The 21470-nt window shown below is 41.4% G+C and overlaps 1 protein-coding gene across 2 annotated transcripts in view; it reads left to right on the top strand.

Moving 5' to 3' along the window:
- CROCC (ciliary rootlet coiled-coil, rootletin) overlaps positions 1–21470 on the top strand; it is a 435495-nt gene that overhangs the window by 151020 nt on the left and 263005 nt on the right. For both annotated transcript variants that reach the window (XM_085608590.1, XM_085608589.1), the window contains 3 exons: positions 5645–5827; positions 10048–10192; positions 12861–13007. In XM_085608590.1, coding sequence (XP_085464716.1) covers positions 5645–5827; positions 10048–10192; positions 12861–13007 — 475 coding nt within the window. The remainder of the gene's footprint in view (positions 1–5644; positions 5828–10047; positions 10193–12860; positions 13008–21470) is intronic.

Genomic DNA, 21470 nt, shown 5'->3' with positions numbered 1-21470 from the left:
CCGGCCTCTCGCCACCTCATCTTGCCGTCGATGTACCCTCGGCTCCCCATGGCATTTCTCCGCTCCATTCAATCATTTCGTAGGTGTTAGCCCTTTTCCACCGTCCCACCGAATTTAATATTGACGATTTTTAGGTCTCGCTGAGCCAAAGGCTCGAAGAGACATTTTGTATGTGGGATTTTCAAAGTGCTACCCACAGTCTTTTGGCTGGCCTAAACCTTGAGTGTACGATCACATGCACGTGCACAGCTGCTCCCACTCCCCCCTCCCTTCTCTATAGCTTTCTTTCACTTTAGCCGCTTTGACCCTTGCATTCCCCCCTCCCTTCTCACCCAGCGCTTTGATGCTCTGCTCGATTACTTTCACTTTCGCCGCTTTGATGTTTGATTTTTATTGCCTTTGTTTATGTGACGGAGATCCATTGCATTTGGCAGAACTTTTCTGGGGCCGTATTGCATGAAATACACCAGGTGGCGCTAACGTGTTTTACAGAGCACCATACAGCATTTTGTTCTGCGTTAAAAAAAGACGCTTTAGGAGCGGAAAGGAGCTATCCCTTTTACTTGTATTAAAATGTATTTTTAAAGGTGTCTCAAAGGATCCTGAACATAGTTTGTACTAGCATGCTCCAATACTGTCCGTATTTCACTCCTGATTGCACTGGCCTTCCAGGTCCTAAGACTCAGACTCATGATTTTACTGTTATTTCAAAACCAATCTAACATTTGTTTTGTTTTAGGTATTACCTTAGTAAAGCATACCTATGTGATCTTACTCTCCTTGGTCAGTGTTTTATTATGGATGACAAGATGTTTTCTCATTAGGACTCGCACCATAAGCCTCTTTCATTCCAAACATCTGGAAACGCATTCGTCTCTGTAACTATATAGTAATGGCTTTCAGTTACAGCTGGCGGAAATTATGCTACACACCTATTTATTGCTTTCACCAAACGATTCTGCTTTCACTGGTGTGACCATAACTTGCCAAAATATTTTACTGATGCTTTCGGCAGTGTTTCCACTTCTGTCTGATCACTCCTTAAATGACACCTACCTTAATCCCACCCACAAGCAAGGTAAGCCACTCAATTTTATGCTAATTTCAAACACTTTATCCAAATCTAAACCCATCATCGCTCCATCTGACATCACACATTTCACATGCAAATCAGTTCGCCTCCTTGTAGATCGCTCTCTCATGTACCCATCTGCTGTAGAAAACAGGACCCCACTGCTCTCACTGCTTTCCACGTGATCTTCATAAAGTCCTTACTTCAGTCTTGACTACAGCTCATACAACTGCTTCATTATCCACCTTGTACCAAAGATAGGCCTCAGCCATGAATTATACTTGAAATAAGAGCGCATAACACAGTAAATGAGGGCAGCAGTACATAAATGGCGAAAGCACATATTCACTGCTAACTTCTTGGTTAATAAGCAAGCCCTTCATACACTGCATAATGATCTAGGAGGTGTCAAATCTATCTATTTCCAGGACCTCATTACCTCACCATCCACAAGCGCTCTGTGCAAACCTTCAGCTCTTTACTCTCTCCATCATCTTCAATTATCAGTATTCTATTGTTCATCCTTACCTGCTCATGACTTCACCCTGCTACATCTGCTCCAAGATTAACACTATAATTAGTCCACAGTGCTCAAGTCCTCACTCGCCTCAACCCTGCGCAGTTATATTATTACGATTTAACACAACATCCTCCTAACAAACGTTTCCTCTTATGAAAGTAGCTAATCCACCCTGTGCCCCCCCCTGTAACCATTTCGTCCTCCCTTCATCATATCTTTGCCTCTTTCATCCAACAGTTTCCCCTGCATTCCCCTTCGCACTGACTGCCTGTCCTGTAACCGACTACTCAACCCTCTCCTGTGTTCGGGACCCTTCATTCCACTATCCTATCCTCTCCTCTGTTCTTGTCTATGCTCATACTCTTAGATCGTTCTGCCTCTCCTTTGATATTGCTGGTCACCCCACACTTTTCTCAATGAGCGCACGGGGCATTAGCTGGGTACCAGCCCTTATGCTCCTCAATAAGCAGCAGCAATCGTTGCAGTTTCACCAAGGTGAGTTTGGTAAAAGTTTATTTTACTACTTTCGATAACTGGTGCCTTTCGCAAACAGAAAAGGTAATGACAATGTATGGCACATTACAAGGTGGCATGTTTTAATACTAGGGCTTCTGATTATATGCATAACGTTTGATCTAGCAGACATGATTGAACATATGGTGAGACCCTTAAATGAAGGCTTAGGGCTCAAATCACAAAGGGACTAATATGCAATAAAGTTACGTGTCTTTTCACTCATGGCAGAATCTCCGCACTGCACTCACTGCAGTGCGCTGGACAGAGAGGCTGCCCAGAGTGCAGAGACTCCACACTTGTACCTTTACTACACGTAAGTCCCTTTGCAAATCAGACCCTTAACCTCTACTTCTTTGTGATTTTTAAAATAAAGAGAGGGAAGCATTTATAGTAAAAATGGAAAACTCGTGTCTCTATTTACAATGCAGTTATTGGTTGTTTTTAACTTTCAAGAAAATAACACATTTGTTCTTAAACGACATCCATATCTTAAATCACACATTTTATGATTTTGACATTTGGAATTTCATGTCATACCCTTCACTTGTGCCCATTCCCGACTTCTTATACCCTTGTTATCTAGCAGTGCTTTCAACACCACAAGCCATCAAATTCTGGACAGAACGGCCCTAAACGGTTTCGCCCATACCTCTATAATCACACTCAAATGCTAACAAGCATTGGCATAGCCAATAGGTCTCGCCTTTTGGACCGTTTAAGTGTTTAGTTATCCAGCACAATATCCTTGGTGCAGTAACATTAACTGTTGTATGGCTAAACACTTATAAGGTCCCAAAGGTGAGACCTATTGGCTATGCCAATGCTTGTTTGTCTTTGGGTCATAGAAATAAAAACAAGCTTTGGCATAGCCAATAGGTCTCGCCTTTGGGACCTTATAAGTGTTTAGCCATGCAACAGTTGCATAACTAAATACTTATAAGGTCCCAAAAGCGAGACCTATTGGCTATGCCCAGCGGCCGTGCGGCCGCAAAAGGAAAGTGATCGCGATCAAACATCAAAGCGGCCCTGCGGCCGCGAAAGTGAAAGTAATTGCAGTCATGCACTGTAGCTCTAGGCTGGCCTGGTAGCACTTTTTGGAGCCCTCTCTCAATAAGTCTCGCCAGACCAGTTCATGCGCTGGGTCAGGCGAGACCTAATAAGCCACAGCACGTAGTCTCCGCCTGCTAGAAATAGTTTGCCAGACTTACCTTGCTGTTTAACAGCAGGGACATCTGAAGGATTTTTGAGGCCGCTGTTTGGAACAGCTTTGAACAAACAATTCCAGCTCTTTCATGCCCTCTTCGGACAAGTTCCTGACAGTGCACGGGCACACTCGTCCGAATTCTAAATGTGTTCACATCTAATATTCCGGGATAGTGACGTGTGTTTTCAATACTGAAATAGCACCAGCTCACTAATATTACTGGAAATAATGTCTGTGACTCCCTTTTACTTCTCGTATGTGAAGTCTTGTTTTGATCTAAAAGAAACATTTTTTTATTGATGTTGCATGAAACATGAACAAACACAACATTCCTGTGCGAAATGTCGGCGATAAACTCTCGCACATTACCCATATTAAAAATAAATTAAAGGAAACTGGTACTTACAACAATCTGTTTAAGAATTATTCAAGGCCATCATGCCATGACTCTGCAGAACAGAGCTGGCTCCTTAGGGAGCCCCATGATAGGCGGGGGCCTTGGGTTAGTGCCCACTTTGCCCATGCCTTAAAATGTCTCTACTTGACAGCATACATTTTTGTTATTTTTTGGTGTTCTATATAGTGCAAACCCAGCCCGAAGGTATTGGAGCCTTACAAATACCGTGACAGGTACCAGGGAGTTAACATTACAACTGTTTGTCCGGCTATTCTTAACCAGGTAGTTTTACACCTTATTCTTAGGAACCTAGTTTTTTTGATCAATTGCTTAATTGTAAAAATAAATAAATCCTGAGCCACTGAAACCTTTGTACAGCACATACTAAATGCGTGGTGTTTTTTTGGTCTGGAATATTTGACTCCGTATGAAGAGAATGGTATTGGATAAGATCAAGCGAGGGACTGGGCTTTGTTTACACATTGAAGGAGAACCGAGAGTGATGGGTTACTGAGTGTAGTGGTGACGGGGTTCAGTGACTTGTGGGCGAGGTCAGATACCCAGGTAAAAAGAAAAGAGATTTCAGAGCTATTTTGTTGGCATTTCACCTGTAGGTAACCCCATATAATATACAATGCACACACCATGAGCAATAAATATGTGCACTTTAAATTAATTTTTGGGAGAGGCTTTATTCTGGTTGGTGAGCTCAGTTAGTGCGATCAAATAAATCCAGAGTTCCGTGGGTGAAAACGGATGGACACCGATTCAAGTCCTGATTGGTGCACTGGGGAAGAGTGACATGCATATTTGTAGAGCTGTGAGGTGCCAGCCTACAATAGGAAGCACTATGAATATATGCCATTAAAAAAATGAATTACACACAGTATAATATCTGCTGCATAGAGTATAAGACAGACTGCTGCAAAATATGCTAAACTATTCAGTGTTTAAGTACTTCTAGTGCTTCCAAAAGTTCTATTTGTAGTAATATGTGGTCAGACTATACCTAGTGCAAACCTTTCTGACATGTTTCCATTTAAATGATGCATTACAACACTGGTAATGGAACTTGCAGTACCTCTCAAAAATTAAAACTCTGTCACCAAGAAACTTCAAATGACCCCATCAATTAAAGCCTACACCGTCTCCCAACCAGGCTGTAGATTCGCTGAATCACCAGTTGCAGACATTTACATTTCTTCCAGGTACCAGACACATTGGTGCTAAGGCTTGTTACTTCTTTACCTGGCTTTTCCTCTTTTCCCTTCACCGAAGAAGAGACCACTCCTCCCCTTTCAGCCTGGGCACCTCAAGGTCGAAATTGTGTGTGTGTTTTAAAAAATATATGAATTATAGGAATTGTACTGGTAAAAGTAAAAAAGCTTGAGAATGTTGTTTCCATTAGAGTCTGCCCACTTCACTGTCTGGATTTGTGGCTCTTGGGCCTGCCTGCCACTCGTGCCAGTACCATACCCATCAGCCAGCTGGCTCTTGAATGAGGTGAGGCCAGATGTTTAAGAGGATGATCCCGTTGCAGTGAATGGAGAACTGATGTTTTTGGAGTTTGTTTTGTAGATTTTGTATGTTATGGAAAACGGGTGGCACCCACCAAATAGAGGTGAGTTGACAGGTGTGTAACGTTCCCAATTTAGGGGGTTCCCAATTTAGGAGGTGGTTTCTGATTTATCACGCCAAGAACTGTCTTTATTTTAACCGTGGCTTAAAAAACCCTCTACTTCAATGGAAGTGAATGTGAAATTAAATTCCCCTGATTCTTTGTTTCTAAATGTCCTTCTTACCTCTTCTCAAATGTTGGCATTCATGCTGCTCCATGATCCTGGGTTCTGGAGGGCAGACAGACTGATAGGAGTAGGCCTATTGTCTGTTGCTTATTTAATTGTCACCTCTTCTGCTTCCCACCCCCACCCCCAGTGAGAAGAGCACCCTGGAGCGAACCCTACAGGGGATACAGCAACAGATGGAGACCCTCCAGCAGGACAATGAAAAACTGCAGCTGGCCAACACCGAGCTGCAGCGCCAACGCGACAACCTGGAGGACGAGAAGGATGATATCAGCAAAGACAAAGAGCGAGCCCAGAAAGAGATCGAGCGAGGGTGAGCGACTGAGGGGCGCAAGGGTACACATGGAGACAGTATGAGCTGGGAGTGTTGTCTATGGTAATGAAGCTAGTCAGAGACCAGGGAGACCTCAGAAGAACCAATTTGCTCTCAAACTGCAAGCAGGGGCAAGTGGCTGGCTATATCTGCCTTTTCCCCTCCCTTTTGAGTCCCACTCTGAGCATGTCTATAGGTTTATGCTGCCTTGGCACCAGACTGACTTTGCCCATTCCACAGAAGTGCCACTTGCTGCTTAAGAGCACACAGTTAGTTGTCTCAACTTGTCTTCTGTTTAGTGTGTGAAGGCCATGTTCTTTCGTTGTGTTTTAATACTTGCAGTGCTTAATTTACACAGGGGAAAGAGAAACAACCAGAATGCATAGAAAACATCACAACTGACTGTCTTACTCACGTCTAACATGACAATGCGAAATCTCATTGTCTGACATGACAATGCAAATTCAGAATGCCTGCTTTTGCAGCAAATGTGCATCTCTGATGTCTTCAAATGATGCCATTTCTTGGTAGCAGATGACAAACTTATCTTAGAGAATGTAGGGAACATGTGATGGAGGCGTGGCCTAGGCAGACCACCTCATCCGGATATAGGCAGCACGGAAAAGGGGAAATGTTTATTCCAGCTTTCGAAAGATACTGATTGTGGAGAGCCAGAAAGGCTTGGAATCATGAAGGGGTGTCATAGCTATTAAGAATGGACTGTATCATGAGTATAAGCTGAGCCCAAGAAAATCCACCTTGGTCTGTCAATCCATATGAATTCCTTCTACAAACTCTGCACCTAATAAAAATTGTCAATCCTGAAAAAAGATAGAAAAAGCTTTCCTGACTTATTTTATGGGCTACAAACAGGATACATCTGAAGATAGCCCAGGGGCTTCAAATACATGTTGCAGAGATGCATGCATAATCAGCAAGTCTAATGGTATAATACCCACAAGATAGCCAAGTTGGTCTATACACATGCTGGAGAGACCTGTGTGCAAGCTCTGTGTAGTGTATATCACTATAAAATAGTTTAGAAGTTAAAGTGCCTGCTGCACAGAATTGTGTGCTGTGACAGATTTGCATTCTATATAACCTAGCGTAGTGGTTTAATACCTTTGTTTTCGCGATCCTATGCAACACGCAGGTCACGAATTTCAACAATGATTAAGTAGCTTAGTATGTAATGCAACAGTTGAAATCCGTTGCATGATACCTTTAAGGCATACGTCTGAACCTTTACACTTTTTTACCTAATTTTTCAATATTTTAAGATTGGTTCTGTTGGGTACTAAGCAAGCGTATTAAAGCATAAAACAATTAAAGATTGAGAACGTGAAAACACTTTAAAGATCGCTGTTTATCTCTTGCAAGGAGTGACACACTTAGTGTATCTTTGCCTTGGTGTGAAGCTGTCAGTCTGGTGACATGGGGCAAGTGTTCTGAGGACTTGCATTGATTTCGCACTGATGCTTTTAGTTAGGGTGGAATTCAAACAGAAAGGATACTGATTCTTTGAAGGGAGCAATTTGAAATCATACAGTAAACAGGCATAATTGCATTAACCCACAATAGAGGAAGCCTACTGATTCTCACTAACTGCACGTATTAAAGTTACTACAGCCAAAAAGGATCTAAAATAGTAGTAAATGTAGTCCAGATCAGAGCTGGAGTGATCCTAGCACCACATATGGCCAACCAGTGGTACTGCAGCATCCTCCCACAGATCAGAATTAATATAGTGACTTAAAATAAAACCCCATATGAAATATTGTTAAATAATTTAGAGTAGTTAAAAATTTGAATACATTTAATTTAATGTTAAAAAAATTCTAAAATGAAAACGTATTTATTTTATACCTCTTTTAATGAAAAAAAACATTTTTTGTATTAAAATATAATTAAATTACTTTTCAGTAATTCTGTAAATCCCTTTTAATCATTTTTCATACATAACAAAAAGGTATTATTTGTTTACGGGATTTTTTTTAATTTAGGCTTCAGAGAAAGTTTTTATTTATTTTGCTATATTCAGAGTAATCACATTTTACATTAAAATTACGTTGATAGTGCTGTGCCTTTTAATTTTGATCTACATTTAAAGTAAATATATTAAATGACGTTACATGAATATTTAACATATAAATATTGTAACTATAGTTTTAAAATGTTATAAACTTTTTTACTTTTCTCTTACTTTACTGTAGGGAGTTCTCCACCATTGGGGAGGAGATCCCTCTGGGTTAAATTTTAGGGGAAATAAAAAAAAAATGGTAAAAGTATTTTCATGTTAAATAGTATTGTTAATTATTTAATATATTTATTTTAAATGTAGAACAAAACAAACAACATGCTACACTACTATTATCCTAATTTTGAATCAAATATTTAATTAATGTAGATATATTAAATTAACATGTTTCTTTAAAAGATTTATTAACAAAAAACATCCCACCTAAAGTAAAATGTTTCAATTTGTTTATGAGGTATTAAAAATTAGAAACAAGTATAGAATTAGTTTAAATGTATTTATTTACAGATTATTAAAGTTACATTTATTTTTAAATTAAAAGGTCATTGCTTAATTGTATTATATTTAAAAACTCCCAAAAATGTAATGTAATTTAACATACTTTCCTATGGGTTTCTATTTAAGTCCCTGTCTCCATTAATTCTTATATCAAGGTGTTGACGTTTCAGTGGCTGGTTATGTGTGGTGCTCGGCTTGCTACTTGCTACTGCTCCTTTTTGGCAGTAGTAACTTTACACTGGTATATTTGGCTCCACCCCCTGTTTTAGGGGTGGGAGACATCTAAGTCCACACTTTTGGGTAACTTTACACTCTTAATGGGTGAATAGCCAAAAGTAGTGACGTTACTCAAACGTGTAAGAGCTAAATATATGTGTAGATTTACTCAAATGTATAGTAAGTTTACCTTTGTGAATAGTCCCCTGAATGTGCATGAGCACCTCTGCAGCTTTACTCTTATTGACCTACTGCAGCGGGGTGATGCACTGGAATAGGCCTGCAACCTGCATCCAGCTGAAGAATAGCTGTAGGAACGAGAATGAAAGTGTTTCCCTCTTTATTTCAGCACTTATCATATACTCTTAGGTTTGTTACCCTATTTCCAGGAGCGTATCTGTTTATGGTATTTATACACATTTACGATGTGTTATTTAATGATTCTAAAGGTACAGCTTTTTATTTACTGCTGTCCATATCTTTATTCTCTTTTCTGGCACAGTTATCCTCAGTCGGAAAATTAGTCAATATGTCCCTAGACAGGAGGAGTGACAATAATGTTTGGCCATGTTAGTGCAGGAATAGGACAGTGCTCAACAGGGTACTTCAAGCTCATCTGCTCTTGCACTCTTCCTAAACTCAAACTGTGCTGCAGGCCAGGATCAACTTGAGACCACTGCGCTAGTATTAGGCTGCCTGTCTTGTTCTTTTTGTCGGGGTAATTGAGACACAACTTACCTTGAAACTGTTCACTGCTGTTGGGAGAAAGAAGCTGTGTCCAACAGGGAATTTTAGAAGGAACAGAATTTGCCTGCTCATCTGCCCACAAGGTGATTAGCATTGTTCTGGTAGGTTACAGATGTTATGTCCTCATACTGGGTACTTTTCTAGCACAGTGGTAATCATTTATTTGGCCTTTTGGCAATTCAGTCTACAGTAGTTCTTCCCATCAAAGGTTCTCCAGTGTCCTGTTTGTGTGTCCCGCCAATTGGCCTGATGTTGTTCAGATGCTCGTCTCATGCTTGTAGGGATACCAGATGCTGAATGCTAAAATCGTGTGAGTCTGGGGCTACTGCCCCTATCATTCATTGGTCCCAACATAGTTCCTAAATAACATGGTTTCCTCACTCCTGTAAAAACTTGAAGATGTGAATATTGTGGGTAGGTTGCAGACTTCATTTAATTCTATTTGGGGTCAGCCTACATTTTGCATGTCTTTAGTATTTTCATAATATGGTAACATCAGATACAAATATATATTTTACATGTCTTGATGGATCTGCAGAAAGGAACTCTACGGTAACTATGGCATCCACAGTCGTGAGTAAATGTCAGAGAGTAGATCAGCGGAGAACTTTATGGATCTATCACTGAGTGCAGTGAGGTGGCGTGCTCAGCGTAGGCACTGTGATTTAGAGCAGTGAGAAGCAAGTTTTGTGTAAGTTGTTTCTCTGTTCTTCCCTTACAGTCACAAGTTGTTGGAGCAGCTGGAAGTGAAACACTCAAGCTTAAAGAAGGAGTTGACTTTGGTGAAGGAAGCTCTGAGCAAGGCCACCTTGGAGAAGGAGGTTTCTGAGCACGAGAAGGCCGACCTCGCAGAGGCTCTATCTAAGGTGAGCACTTAGTAGTTCACTTTTTACGGCAGAGCCACGCGTGGATTTTTGACCATCCTTTGAATACCAGGGGACTGCTGTATTAATGACTGAAGCAAGTAAGTCATATCACGTATTTATTAGCTGTGCTCATAAACATTGCCTCAACCTTTATCCAATACCTGTTCTCCGACCTCTGCGTGTGACGCGGCTTGCGCGCAGACAACAAGAGAAAGGAAGACAGAGGTGTGACACTTGTCCCCGCAGCCCCTGTGGTGCAGGGAGAGGCCAACCCTTGAGGGCCCCAAGCCCTTTATAAGAGCCCCATTCTATCCAAGGCCAACAAATATCTGTGAGATATAGGAGACTAGGGGCCCTCATAATTTTACATTACGTCACTGAAGGGAAGGGAGGCAACACGGCAAGGAAAACAGTCTGCATAATAAAATGTCATAACAGCAGCAACTGTCCAGAGAAGAAAAAGGCTGTATCAGTCCTATTGGTGATATTACATGCATGTTACCATGGAGATCTGCTGGTGGTAATTAGATTATTACCAACCTTTTTAACCCACTGGGTGAGGGTATACATTTGAGCATCAGTGTGTTAAATGATCCCTAGTGTTTGGGATAAATCTTTCCATTTGAGTTCAGCAGAGCGATTGTTACTCATTACCATGGAATACTAGCGTGTTTTGACTAGAACAATACGGTTGCCGCTACCATTGATTCGCTTACATTCGCTTTTCTGAAAAAGTTATTGAATAACTTGGCTAAGGGAGAGCACAGTATCTCGGACCTGCTGCAAAAACACCTTCCTCTAAGCCGGCCCTTATGTGAAGCATGTATAAGTTATGATGCCAACAATGGGCAGTTTTGATAGTTGTTTTTATATTTTTCATCGGATGTGGGGAGGTTACAGGAAAGAAACCCACACCTCATCTCTATGGTTCAAAAAAAGAGACTAAGGGGCCGATTACGATGGTGGACGGACTGGGCTCCGTCTGCCATGGTGTTGTAAACCGGGACCGCCCGTCATGCATGCGGCGGTCCCACTTACCTGATTAGGATGGGACCGCCACCGTGGCGGTCGGATTCCGCACCTTTAACATTGTGGCGGTGGCTGCTGACAGCAGCACCGCTGCGATGTCAAAAAGAGCAGTTGTGCATTTCACTGCACTACGTGGCAGGCACTACACTGTGCCTGCCACTTGGTGCAGGGAACTGTAGGGGGGGACCATGGGTACCCCCCCAGTGCACCCGCAACTCCCCCCAACACAAGGTGGGCCCGCAATGGGCCCCCAAAACCAAACTCCGAATGCCTTTCAATTGTGGTTGCACCGCCACGGAAAGACTGGCTGGAGACCTCATCCTAATTTGGCAGATGGTGCTTGCTAGGCACCACCACCATTTTATGGATGCAGACCGCTCCGCCAGGCAAGCGTAACGATTGCCTGTGGCGGTTCCGTGGCGCACGGACTTTGCCTCCGCCGCGGTCTGGATCCCACTGCCATCGTAATCTGGCAGTGGGAGAATCGCGATCGTAATCGGCCCTAAGTTTGAGTTTTTGATAACTGATCAATATATTTTCCCTTTTCCCTAATGAAAGCTTACCATAATAATTCTTGGAGAGTTCTCTTTTTTGTTTCTGCTGAATTCCATTTCCTAGTTGCAGCTGAGCTCTTTTCTGAAAATACTCATTATTATCCAAATAAGGAATACAGTGGTTTTGTTACATTAGTTGTCATGCAAATTTTATTAACGCATTAGTAAGCTTGTTATGTCCCATATTGCTGTGTTTTATATTGTTATGTGGTCTCTTGAAAGTTTGAAATTGTTTTCTGGTTCATTCTGAGAGTTAATCCTACATTTTTATTTCACTTTTGCTGTCTCCCAGTTTCAGTGTTATAAATAAGCTTCTTCACCACTTCTTTTAATGTGTTTTGAATAACTGGGTCAATTGTAGTGTTCATTTCTAAGTCCCCTATGTGTTTGCCAACATCTGATACCATCCTCCAACTCTTGCTCTTTCTGTCACCGCTATGAAATGTCTGCAAATGTAATGATAATTCATTTCTGAAAAGTGTTTTGATGAAAAAGTACAAGCTTTCCAACACAACATCCAGTATATTGTTTTTTGCTTCTCCAACCATCCTCAAACTTTTCAGGGTTCACCTGTGGAAACAATAGTGATTACTCCAACCACTCCCTTCCAGAAATTAATAAATTACTGCCTACTAGTAGAGTGTACCGAAAAGTGTATCCAGTGTTGCATGCACAGTTCTCCCAAAGGTCCTAGCCCATGTGTCCTTTGTACACCACAACCAATTTTTTCCCTGGAGAGCAAAGATAAACTGGAACCTTGCCACTTCGCAGTATTTATTTGTCTAGTGTCATAGTTGAATTCATTTTAATAGAATTTTAAATCAATTAAGTTTTGCAGTTTCTCGTTTTCTCTGCAACCAAATTGCAAATCGCAGCTTTGAGTGGGACAAGCAGGTGCCATTTCCCTACGGGGTGATAATAAATGTTCCTGTGCTTATGTTAAAAATATGCAGTCTGCGTTAGCCACCAGGCCATGCCTCATTTATAAATCCTCTATGTTTTAAGTGATCTCCAGCGCTGCGCCTGGGGCAGTGGGTATAAAAACTTAATTCTCTCTCTTTTCTTGATCCACTTTTCCTCCCTAGGCAGAGACCAGTCGCGCGGAGTTAGAGCTGACTCTGAATAAACTGAAGACTGAAGAAGCCTCACTCCGTGACTCCCTGTCCAAAATGAGTGGTATGAATGAGAGTCTGGCCCAGGACAAAACAGAACTGAACCGCGTCATAATACAGGTGAGGAAGTGAAAATGTTGTCAGTTAGTAGATAGTGTAAGAAATGCGGTATTGTGTTGTGTTGGTGGAGAACAGTAGCCTGGTAAAGAGCAGGAAGATTGGCCTAATACAGATGGGCATTATTGCCATCATACAGGTGAGGTATGCAACTGGTACGGAGGAAGTATGTGTAGGTGGAGACAAGAGACATGGTGCATATGGGGATTATGGTCATAGTCCATGTTGCAAAGTTAACTGTTGCCCCCTATAAAGAGCAATCAGGGTGTTGTGCAGGTTGAGAAATAGAACATGGTACATGTGAGGAACTGGGGCTTCATGCAGGTGTTGAATTGAAGTGGAGTACTGGGCTGGAGGGCTTGGTATGTGGAATGGAGCATAGATAAAATATTCGAGAACCAGATCCAGAGTATTGTTTTAATGAAACTGATGGGCACAAAAACCATTGTATTAGTGGGCAATACACCCTTTTTAGGTATGCCCAGTGAAAGCCATGCTAGTAGTGATGGACCATTGAACAGGAGGGCTGCAGGACCATTGCACCACATTGCCACTGAGCCCTCATATTGGCTGACTGTCTACTTATCATTCACATGACTAAACAAAGCATGGGCCATTTTATTGATGCTGACCTGCTTGCCCCTCAAAGCCCATTGTATGTACCATCCTTAGATATTACTGAGTGATATGGATGTCAATGGATACAAATAGAATAAAGGGACAACATAGGGGGGGAAGGACAGGCAATGGAATCTTACGTGACCCGGTGCAAGAAAAGATGCAGGGAAGAGAAATGGCATGTAGGATCTCTGTAGACTCAATTATAAACATCATATTGAATATCTGAGGTAAAAATGCTAACAGCTGTTAAGATGAACATTTCTAACAATATTTTATCTGGGAAATTTTCGACAGCAGTACAATCATTGTGATACGCTAGATAATAGGAGATAGACGTTCCTGCTGATCAAGGCTCACTCATGAAGACTGTGAAGGGAAAGTCAGAGATGACAGTAATCAAACACTCCTAGCAGAAAATTCCTTGCCAGGATTTAGACATATGTTGGTTGATTACACAACAAAATATACGGCCACAAACAATTGCTTTGTTTTTAGCAGCTGCACCAGAGAGAGATGGTTGAATTTGATACATGCTATTAACATATTGCACCCTTCTAGCACAATTTTAGGGATAGTGACTATGGGCCATATGTATCAAAAAAGAGTTTTGCGATTCTCAAATTGCGATTTTTAGCGAATCATAATTAGAGAATCGCAAAATGCAATGTATGTAGGATTTGCAAAAATGTTTGCGAATCCTACAATTCTTTATTTGCAAATCGCAAATTGAGATTCGCAAATAAGGAATACCTTCCAATTCATTCCTATGGCCCATAGGAATGAATGGGAAGACATTCTCAATTTGCGATTAAAAATTAGAGAATCGCAAATTGAGAATGCAATTTCAAGGTTACAAGGGTGCCAAAAGGACACCTTGTTGCACCCCTGAAATATGCATGTGTGCATATTTTGCGCACATACATGCCCTAAGGGCATGTATGTGCCACATATGGCACTTTAAAAAAATCGAAAAAGTGCTTTTTTAAAGAAAATCACATATTACCACCAACTTGAAGTTGGTGGTAATTTGCAATTCCTTAAAGCCAAATAGTAAAATTCTGGTGCTTCCAGAAATGCATTTAAGGAATCTCAATTTGCAATTCCTTAATTGCATTCGCAAAATAGAGAATTGCAAATTTTGTGATTCTCTATGTTGCAATGGCCTTTTGGGATGATACATCCCAAAAGGCTTTTTTCCCATTCGCAACGGGCAGATTCTGAGAATCTGCCCGTTTGCAAACGGGAAAAAGGCTTGATACATATGGCCCTATATGAAGGAGATGCAGTATAGCTGCCTAAAATGAAAACTGTTGCTGTAAATTTCATGATGTTTTGCATCATTGTAATGAATTTAAGGATTATCAGAAGATAAAACAGACCTAAAGATGCAAAGGAGGAGCTAAGTAAAAAACATTTGAGACAAAGCATCAAGGTGGTACTTTTTGTTTGCAAGCTCTCCTATGCACCTATAGAGATAAAAACAGTCCGCACTGTTCTCAGCTTTATCCGTTTTGCAAGTTTCCAGGTTTGAGTCTAATGATGGTCTAAACAGAGATATAGTATGTTTTCTCGTAACGTAGACATTTGTAGACATTTGTTCACACTCTGATATTAGTAAACATCTGTGAGTGGTAGGTACAGAACCAAATGTCATTGGCACTTGAACAAGTAAATAGTAACATATAACAAAAATACCTTTGTGCAAATGGTCACACACCACTTTTTTTTTAATGCAGGTCATTGCACGGTTGAAGGCCTCTTATGGCTAGACACAAAACCAGGAATGTAATGTAGAAGCAGAATCTTTACGAAAAGGGAAAAACCCTCTAACCAGGCAGCTTCTGGATACCACTTACATCGTAGTTTGTTGCATTTCTACATTACACAGTGGTGTTCTCCATTGCGTAGTTATAGAAAGATTATAATTTCGACAGGAGGAACGTTTGTTTCTTCACTAATACCTTTGGAGCCATTTGACAAATCTACATACGGTTTTCCCAAAAGGTTCTTCTATATCAGCTCCTTCCTGGAAGGTTTTACACCAGTCTGTCAAGCGGAGGCCAGAAAAGGGGGCAAACATTGATTTCCCATGTTAGTTTCCTCAGGAATCTTTGCTCTGCCATACAAACAAAACAACTAAATGGAATTAAACCAAATTTGTCAAATTTGATGAGGGCTGTTTCCCATTCTTAGAGGTTTTATCAGTTATGATAGGTTTAAACCTAAAACAGGGTAGCCTAGATATTACTTTATCAGTCAGAGAAGTAGGAGAAGATCCAGTCAAATGTAATTCCTATTATAACAAGTTCCTGTAGTCTCTCTAACAGGGAACTTTGTCAAATGTGGTCAACAAGACCAGTAGTAGAATTACAGTGACACCGTTCTCGTTTCACTATTGTCTTCTAGTCAACCAATATGAAGATTATAGCGCATTCTGTGAATCTCTCCTGGTGGAAACCAGTTTGGGGGTCAGGGAACAAGTTGTTTTCTTCAAGGAAGTGCCAAATATGAGTTAATTATGCTCTTTTTAAATCCATTTCCTAAGATTTTAGCGATTCAAGATTGATCCCTAACTGGCTTGGTGTGGAAGGTTGAGGTTATTCTTCTTGATGAGTGGTGGTATGTTAAATATAAGGTTCTTATGGGAAGGTGCCAGATGACTAGGAGTTGTTGAAATGCTCATTACGGGACTTAGTGGAAATTGATGGCGGGAGGTTTGTGGTGGGCAGGCGTCAGAAGTTGACCTGCATGCCCAATCTCTGTTTGGATGGCCTATTCTTTTTTGTCTTGGTTTGAAATGGCTGCCAGTCTGCAAGCTGCAAGCCTGGTACTTTTTGGTAAAATAAAGGTATATCAAGTCAGCTTTGGACATAAAGTGGTCTGTGATGGACGGAGGGGTCTCTTATGATGGTGCATTCATGGTTTTGGGATTCTGTGAGGGTCCATTGGCATTGTCATTTGGAAAACTTGGTTCTATAGACCTTCGTTGAGTAGTGTGTCGCTTTTTGCTTTATTGAAGTAAGCTTTGTAAATATAATTGAGTTTTTGCAGGTTGGTTTTGTCAAGCATGATTTCTTCCTTTGGGTTTAATTTGCAGATATTTATGATTTGATTTTCTATGCTCCTTTATTGATCCAATGTTATTTATGTTGTTTCTTAGGGTGCATGGATATTTAAGAGGCTTTGGCGAACCAATTTTACAGCTGGTTTTTATTAGGTTGAGCTTTGAGAGTGTTGAAAGGTGAAAGTTGTGTTCTGAGAGATCACATTTGTTCTAGTGCCTGCAGGTGTTTGCCTTTAGTGCTGTGCTAACATTTGTTCCTGAAGAGAGGGTCAGCATGAAAAATGTTAGATGGTGGGTGCTCCATAAAGTAGACCTGTTTTGTTTCATCATGATTAGTTGAGGTGGGGGACGAAGATTGCATCAAGTGTGTGGCTGGCTGTGTGTTTACCTATAGTGTTTAGCTAAGAGAAGCTGAGAGCTTCTAGGTTTGGTGTAATGGTTCTTGGCTGTTCTTGGGAAGATTTAGTGAACCAGATGTTTGGGATGGTGTCAAGGAAGGCCTATGTGAAATCTTGACTGTTCAGCAATGGTCTGTAGATGGCACACACAAAAATAATACAGTGTGCAGAGGACCTGCAGGAATTTGCAATCTGTCAAGAGTATGTCTTCAAAGTTGACGATTTGAAGTGATTCTTTGACTATGATCTCTAAAACCCCAATGGACTTTCCCTGGCAGTTACATGTACAGACTCAATATCTTGGTCTGATGGCCTCATAAAATACTTAATGGTAAGGTGTTGTCTCCTGGCCAAATTTTGGTTATGAGTAGTACATCTGGTTTTGAGTTTCTTATTGGATTGAAAATATGGTGTTGGTTCTCTCATTTAGCAAGGGTTGGTAAGAAAGGCACTCAAATGAGAGGGTACATGAAAGGCTACTGATGTTGGAGAGGAAAGGGTGTTAGCAGAGGGTGTAACTGGTAGGGGGAAGAGTAGGGGTTTGGCTAGGACGGGGTAGAGATTGGATCTAGAAGAGAGAGAAGATGAACTTGACAAAGAGGGGTGGGAAAATGATCTCCCTCTTCCTCAAAGAGGTAGATTACAGATGTCACTGTTAGTGGATGTAGACATGGGTGGGTGAAGTTTAACCTTTGCGGAGATAGGAAGTGAGTTACCAGGTGCAGCGAGTATATGCTCGTGATCTTGGAGCTAGAAACAGCAAAGATAAGAAAGTGAGAGGTGATGTGGCATAGTATTCCTGTTATATTCCGCATTAGATGGAATGCAGTCTCTCGCTAGTTGCCATGATACCTGCTGCTCAACCTCTGTGTGTGATGTCACAGAATGCTTATGTATGCCTGAGGGATCAGTTATAGAAAGCAGGCTGAGCAGCAGGAGGCTGCTCCTGGTGGGGCATTGATATGGCATTGATGTTACATCTACACTACATCTGTAACCTGTAACTAAGACTTTTATAACCTATTGAACTTCATCATAAGATCTATGCTATCTGCCTACAAAGGATCTTTTATTGACTGCAACAATGGCATCGAGTGGAGAACGAACCTACGCGTGAACATAGTTTGAAGAGGAAGATCAAGTTTACCTGAAACAAGTGATTGGATATGAGAGAGAAAGATAAAGCTTACAAGAAACTAAGAGAAAGGAAGATTAAGTAAATTCTAAAAGCAAAAGAGAAAAGAGATTGATGCCTGCAAGAAAGAAAAAACGTCCTGAAGCCCTACCAGTGTCATCTCCATGTGACAGTCTGCAGTCTACTCAAATTGTGAGGGGCGTTTTGGACTTTCAAATGTGTGCTGACTCAGTCACGTGATTTTGGTACCAACAAGGTTGGTGTTGGATTATACTGCGTTATACAGCTTTGTGGTGATTGAGCCTGCGGTGAACTGAAAAGTAAGGGCGTTGGAACTGCTTATGTTAACAGATTAATGTAAATTGATCCAAGCAGTTTGGGAGTGAACCAGCAGCGTGTGCAGACAAGGGTGAAGGGCAAATCATCCTAAATTTTGCTGCGATACTGTTGGGCAGGTATTGACACCACGGGACTTGTGAGCCACTGAATTATCATTTTGATGGGGCCCATGTGACGCGCTGTCAGCTGAAGGGTGGGGGAGCGCGCCTTAAAACCCTGCCACAATGCTGGATATTTGGGTGCTTCTCAGAACTGTAAACCAGCGCCTTCTTACATGTGAGGAGGTCCGCACTGCACTGAGGCGGCATTTCTTAAATCCGCTCGCGTTTGTCATGTCAGGCATTATCCCGATGCAGGAGGGTGCTACCGAGCGTGTGGGAAGAATGTCGGTGGGTTGGAACTGAAATGGTGATGGGAGAATGCTGGACAGTGAGACAGTTGTTCGGGGCAGATACAGTTAAGTCTGTACTGCTCTCTCTCCTATGAAACAAACTTGGAAACTCGTTTTATGCTTGCGGAGTCGTACTTACTACAATTTGGTGACGACTGGATCCGAAAGCTACGTGTGCAGGTCTCTTTCAGCAGAAACTGTCCGGCTTTGCCACTGCTGGGTAAAGTGAGTCTTGCTGGTGTTTTTGCCCCATTGTGAATGCCCACAATACATATAAAGACTACTATGACATGAAGAGAAGTGCCAAAGAAGTGTGTCTGTGTGAAGGGGAGTGGGTGCGGGTTAAGTCTAGCAAGATTGTCAAAAAGGCCATAGTCATTTTTCTGAACCCCTAAGAATGAGGCGGGTCTTCACTTGTTCAACTGAACTGGAGTATGGCAAGATTTGACATTTTAGCAAACTGGCTAAATGCAACAAGATCTTGTCATGGAAGAGTGGCAGAAATCATCCCTTGGATTCGTGGATCTGGGATAGTTATGTTTTGGATAGTACTGAAACTGGGGCCAATCTCAATGGCGTGACTGAAGAAGGAAACACTTTGGAATCTGGTGAAGGAATGCAACCTTGTGGTACACAAGATGTGTGTAGTGACTTCAGGTGCATCGGCAAACCTTCATTACCACCTGTTGCACAAAGTGTACCAAGGGAAGATACCAGGGTGAAAGTTACGCGCTTGGGTAGGCCAGTGAACTTACCCATTAAGTTGAATGATTACATTGTAGATTAGGACTTCAAAGTCTGTATTACTGATATTTCATTGCCATGTTTTAGGGTGTACTTTTTACATCATAATTTACTGTCTTTAATTACATTTTTGTGTTGTTGCAAATTCTTTCTTTTTCAATGTATAGAAGGGGAAGCTGTATCATGTCAGGCTTTATCTTAATGCACAAGGTTGCTACCGAGCGCGTGGGGAGAATGTCAGTGGGATGGAACTGGATTGGTGATGGGAGAATGCTGGGCAGTGAGACCGTTGTTCGGGGCAGATAGAGTTAAGTTTGTACCGCTCTCTCTCCTATGAAATAAACGTGGAAATTCATTTTATGCTTGCGGAGTCAAACATACTACAGCGTTTAGAGTCTCTTTGCAGAGTGCGCGCAACTTTGGCAAGTAATGCATGCCTTCTTTAAATTTTACTGCGGGCAGAGTGTCTACCCGTACTGTCCTCATGATCTTACCAGCCAGAGCTTTCTCTTTGTGATGCTTCATCTGCACGGCCAGCTCGATCAAATTGCAATTTTGAGCGAGGGCAGCTATGACGCAGTCCTTTGGCACATGGAAGTAGGAATACTATTTGCTCATAGTAGCAGCCAAGTGATTGGATGTGCTTATTGGAAGATGTACGATCGCACTGCTCATGATGGTGTGAGAGCCCCACACTGGAGGATTACAGAGCGTGTTTCATATTGGATTTTGAGACCTGTCAGGGAACTGCGAACATTCAGGTGAAGTGTCTATTTTGGCCTCATTCAGAGCAAGAAACATAATGGTACTATTTTATTTCGTATCTGTAGCCAGTGTGCGATGTTGATATGTTCGGGTGCGATATCGATCACCGGTGTGGAGGACTAGACTTTATTTGCAGGGAATGTTGTTAAAATTGTGAAAGTTGCCTGTATTTTATTAATGTGTTGCTGAATATTTAGGAACTATGGCTTGTCACTATTCCATACTGGTGAGGGGAATATTGTATTACTTGTTATGTTATGTTTTTATGTAATGTCATGCTGAAAAGGTTGCCTGAGGATAGTTTTGATGTTTTCTGAATTGGTTACTGTTGTATGTTTTAATTGATGCCTTGTTGAATTTGTATATACAGGAGGGGCTGTGTGTACGTGTATTGTCCCTGGTCCTGAATGGGATATTGTGTATAATGAGAAGGTACTTTGTTTCGGGATGAGTGGTTTTAAATTTATGTAGTGCACTTGGTCCTGCAAGGTATGCTGGGGAGGGTGTATGTACTGCTGTAGTTAGAAGTGATGAATGTATGGTCATTTATTTTAAGTTTATGTAGTGTCCTGTGGTTTTAGGGACATGCGAGGGTTGAGAGATACCCTTTGCCTACTGCCTGAGTGTTTGAATGAAGGTTGAAAGAGACCCATTTTCTGAATTGATAAATGTATTGCCATTTATTTTAGGTTTATATAGTGTCCTGTGATTTAGGGACGAGCAAGGGTTGAAAGATACCCTTTACCTACTGCGTGAGTGTTTGAATGAGGGTTGTAAGATACCCATGTTATTAGTTTTTTGTAGTGTCCTATGTGAGGATGAGCGATGGTTGTGGTTTCCCTCTGCCTACTGTTGTTATGCGGTTGAAAGAGACCCTTTTATATGTTCATAAGATGCCCTAAGTTGGGAAGAGTGTGGGTTGGAAGATACCCGTAGCTTAGGTTTTAGATTAGGTTTGAAAGATAACCATTAATTATGTTTATTATTTCTTTGGGCGGAAATGGTTTAT

Source organism: Triturus cristatus, chromosome 1_2 (assembly GCF_964204655.1).
Source record: "Triturus cristatus chromosome 1_2, aTriCri1.1, whole genome shotgun sequence".
NCBI classification, from domain to species: domain Eukaryota; kingdom Metazoa; phylum Chordata; class Amphibia; order Caudata; family Salamandridae; genus Triturus; species Triturus cristatus.
Note: the sequence above shows the minus strand (reverse complement) of the source record. Positions and strands in the feature narration are given on the sequence as shown.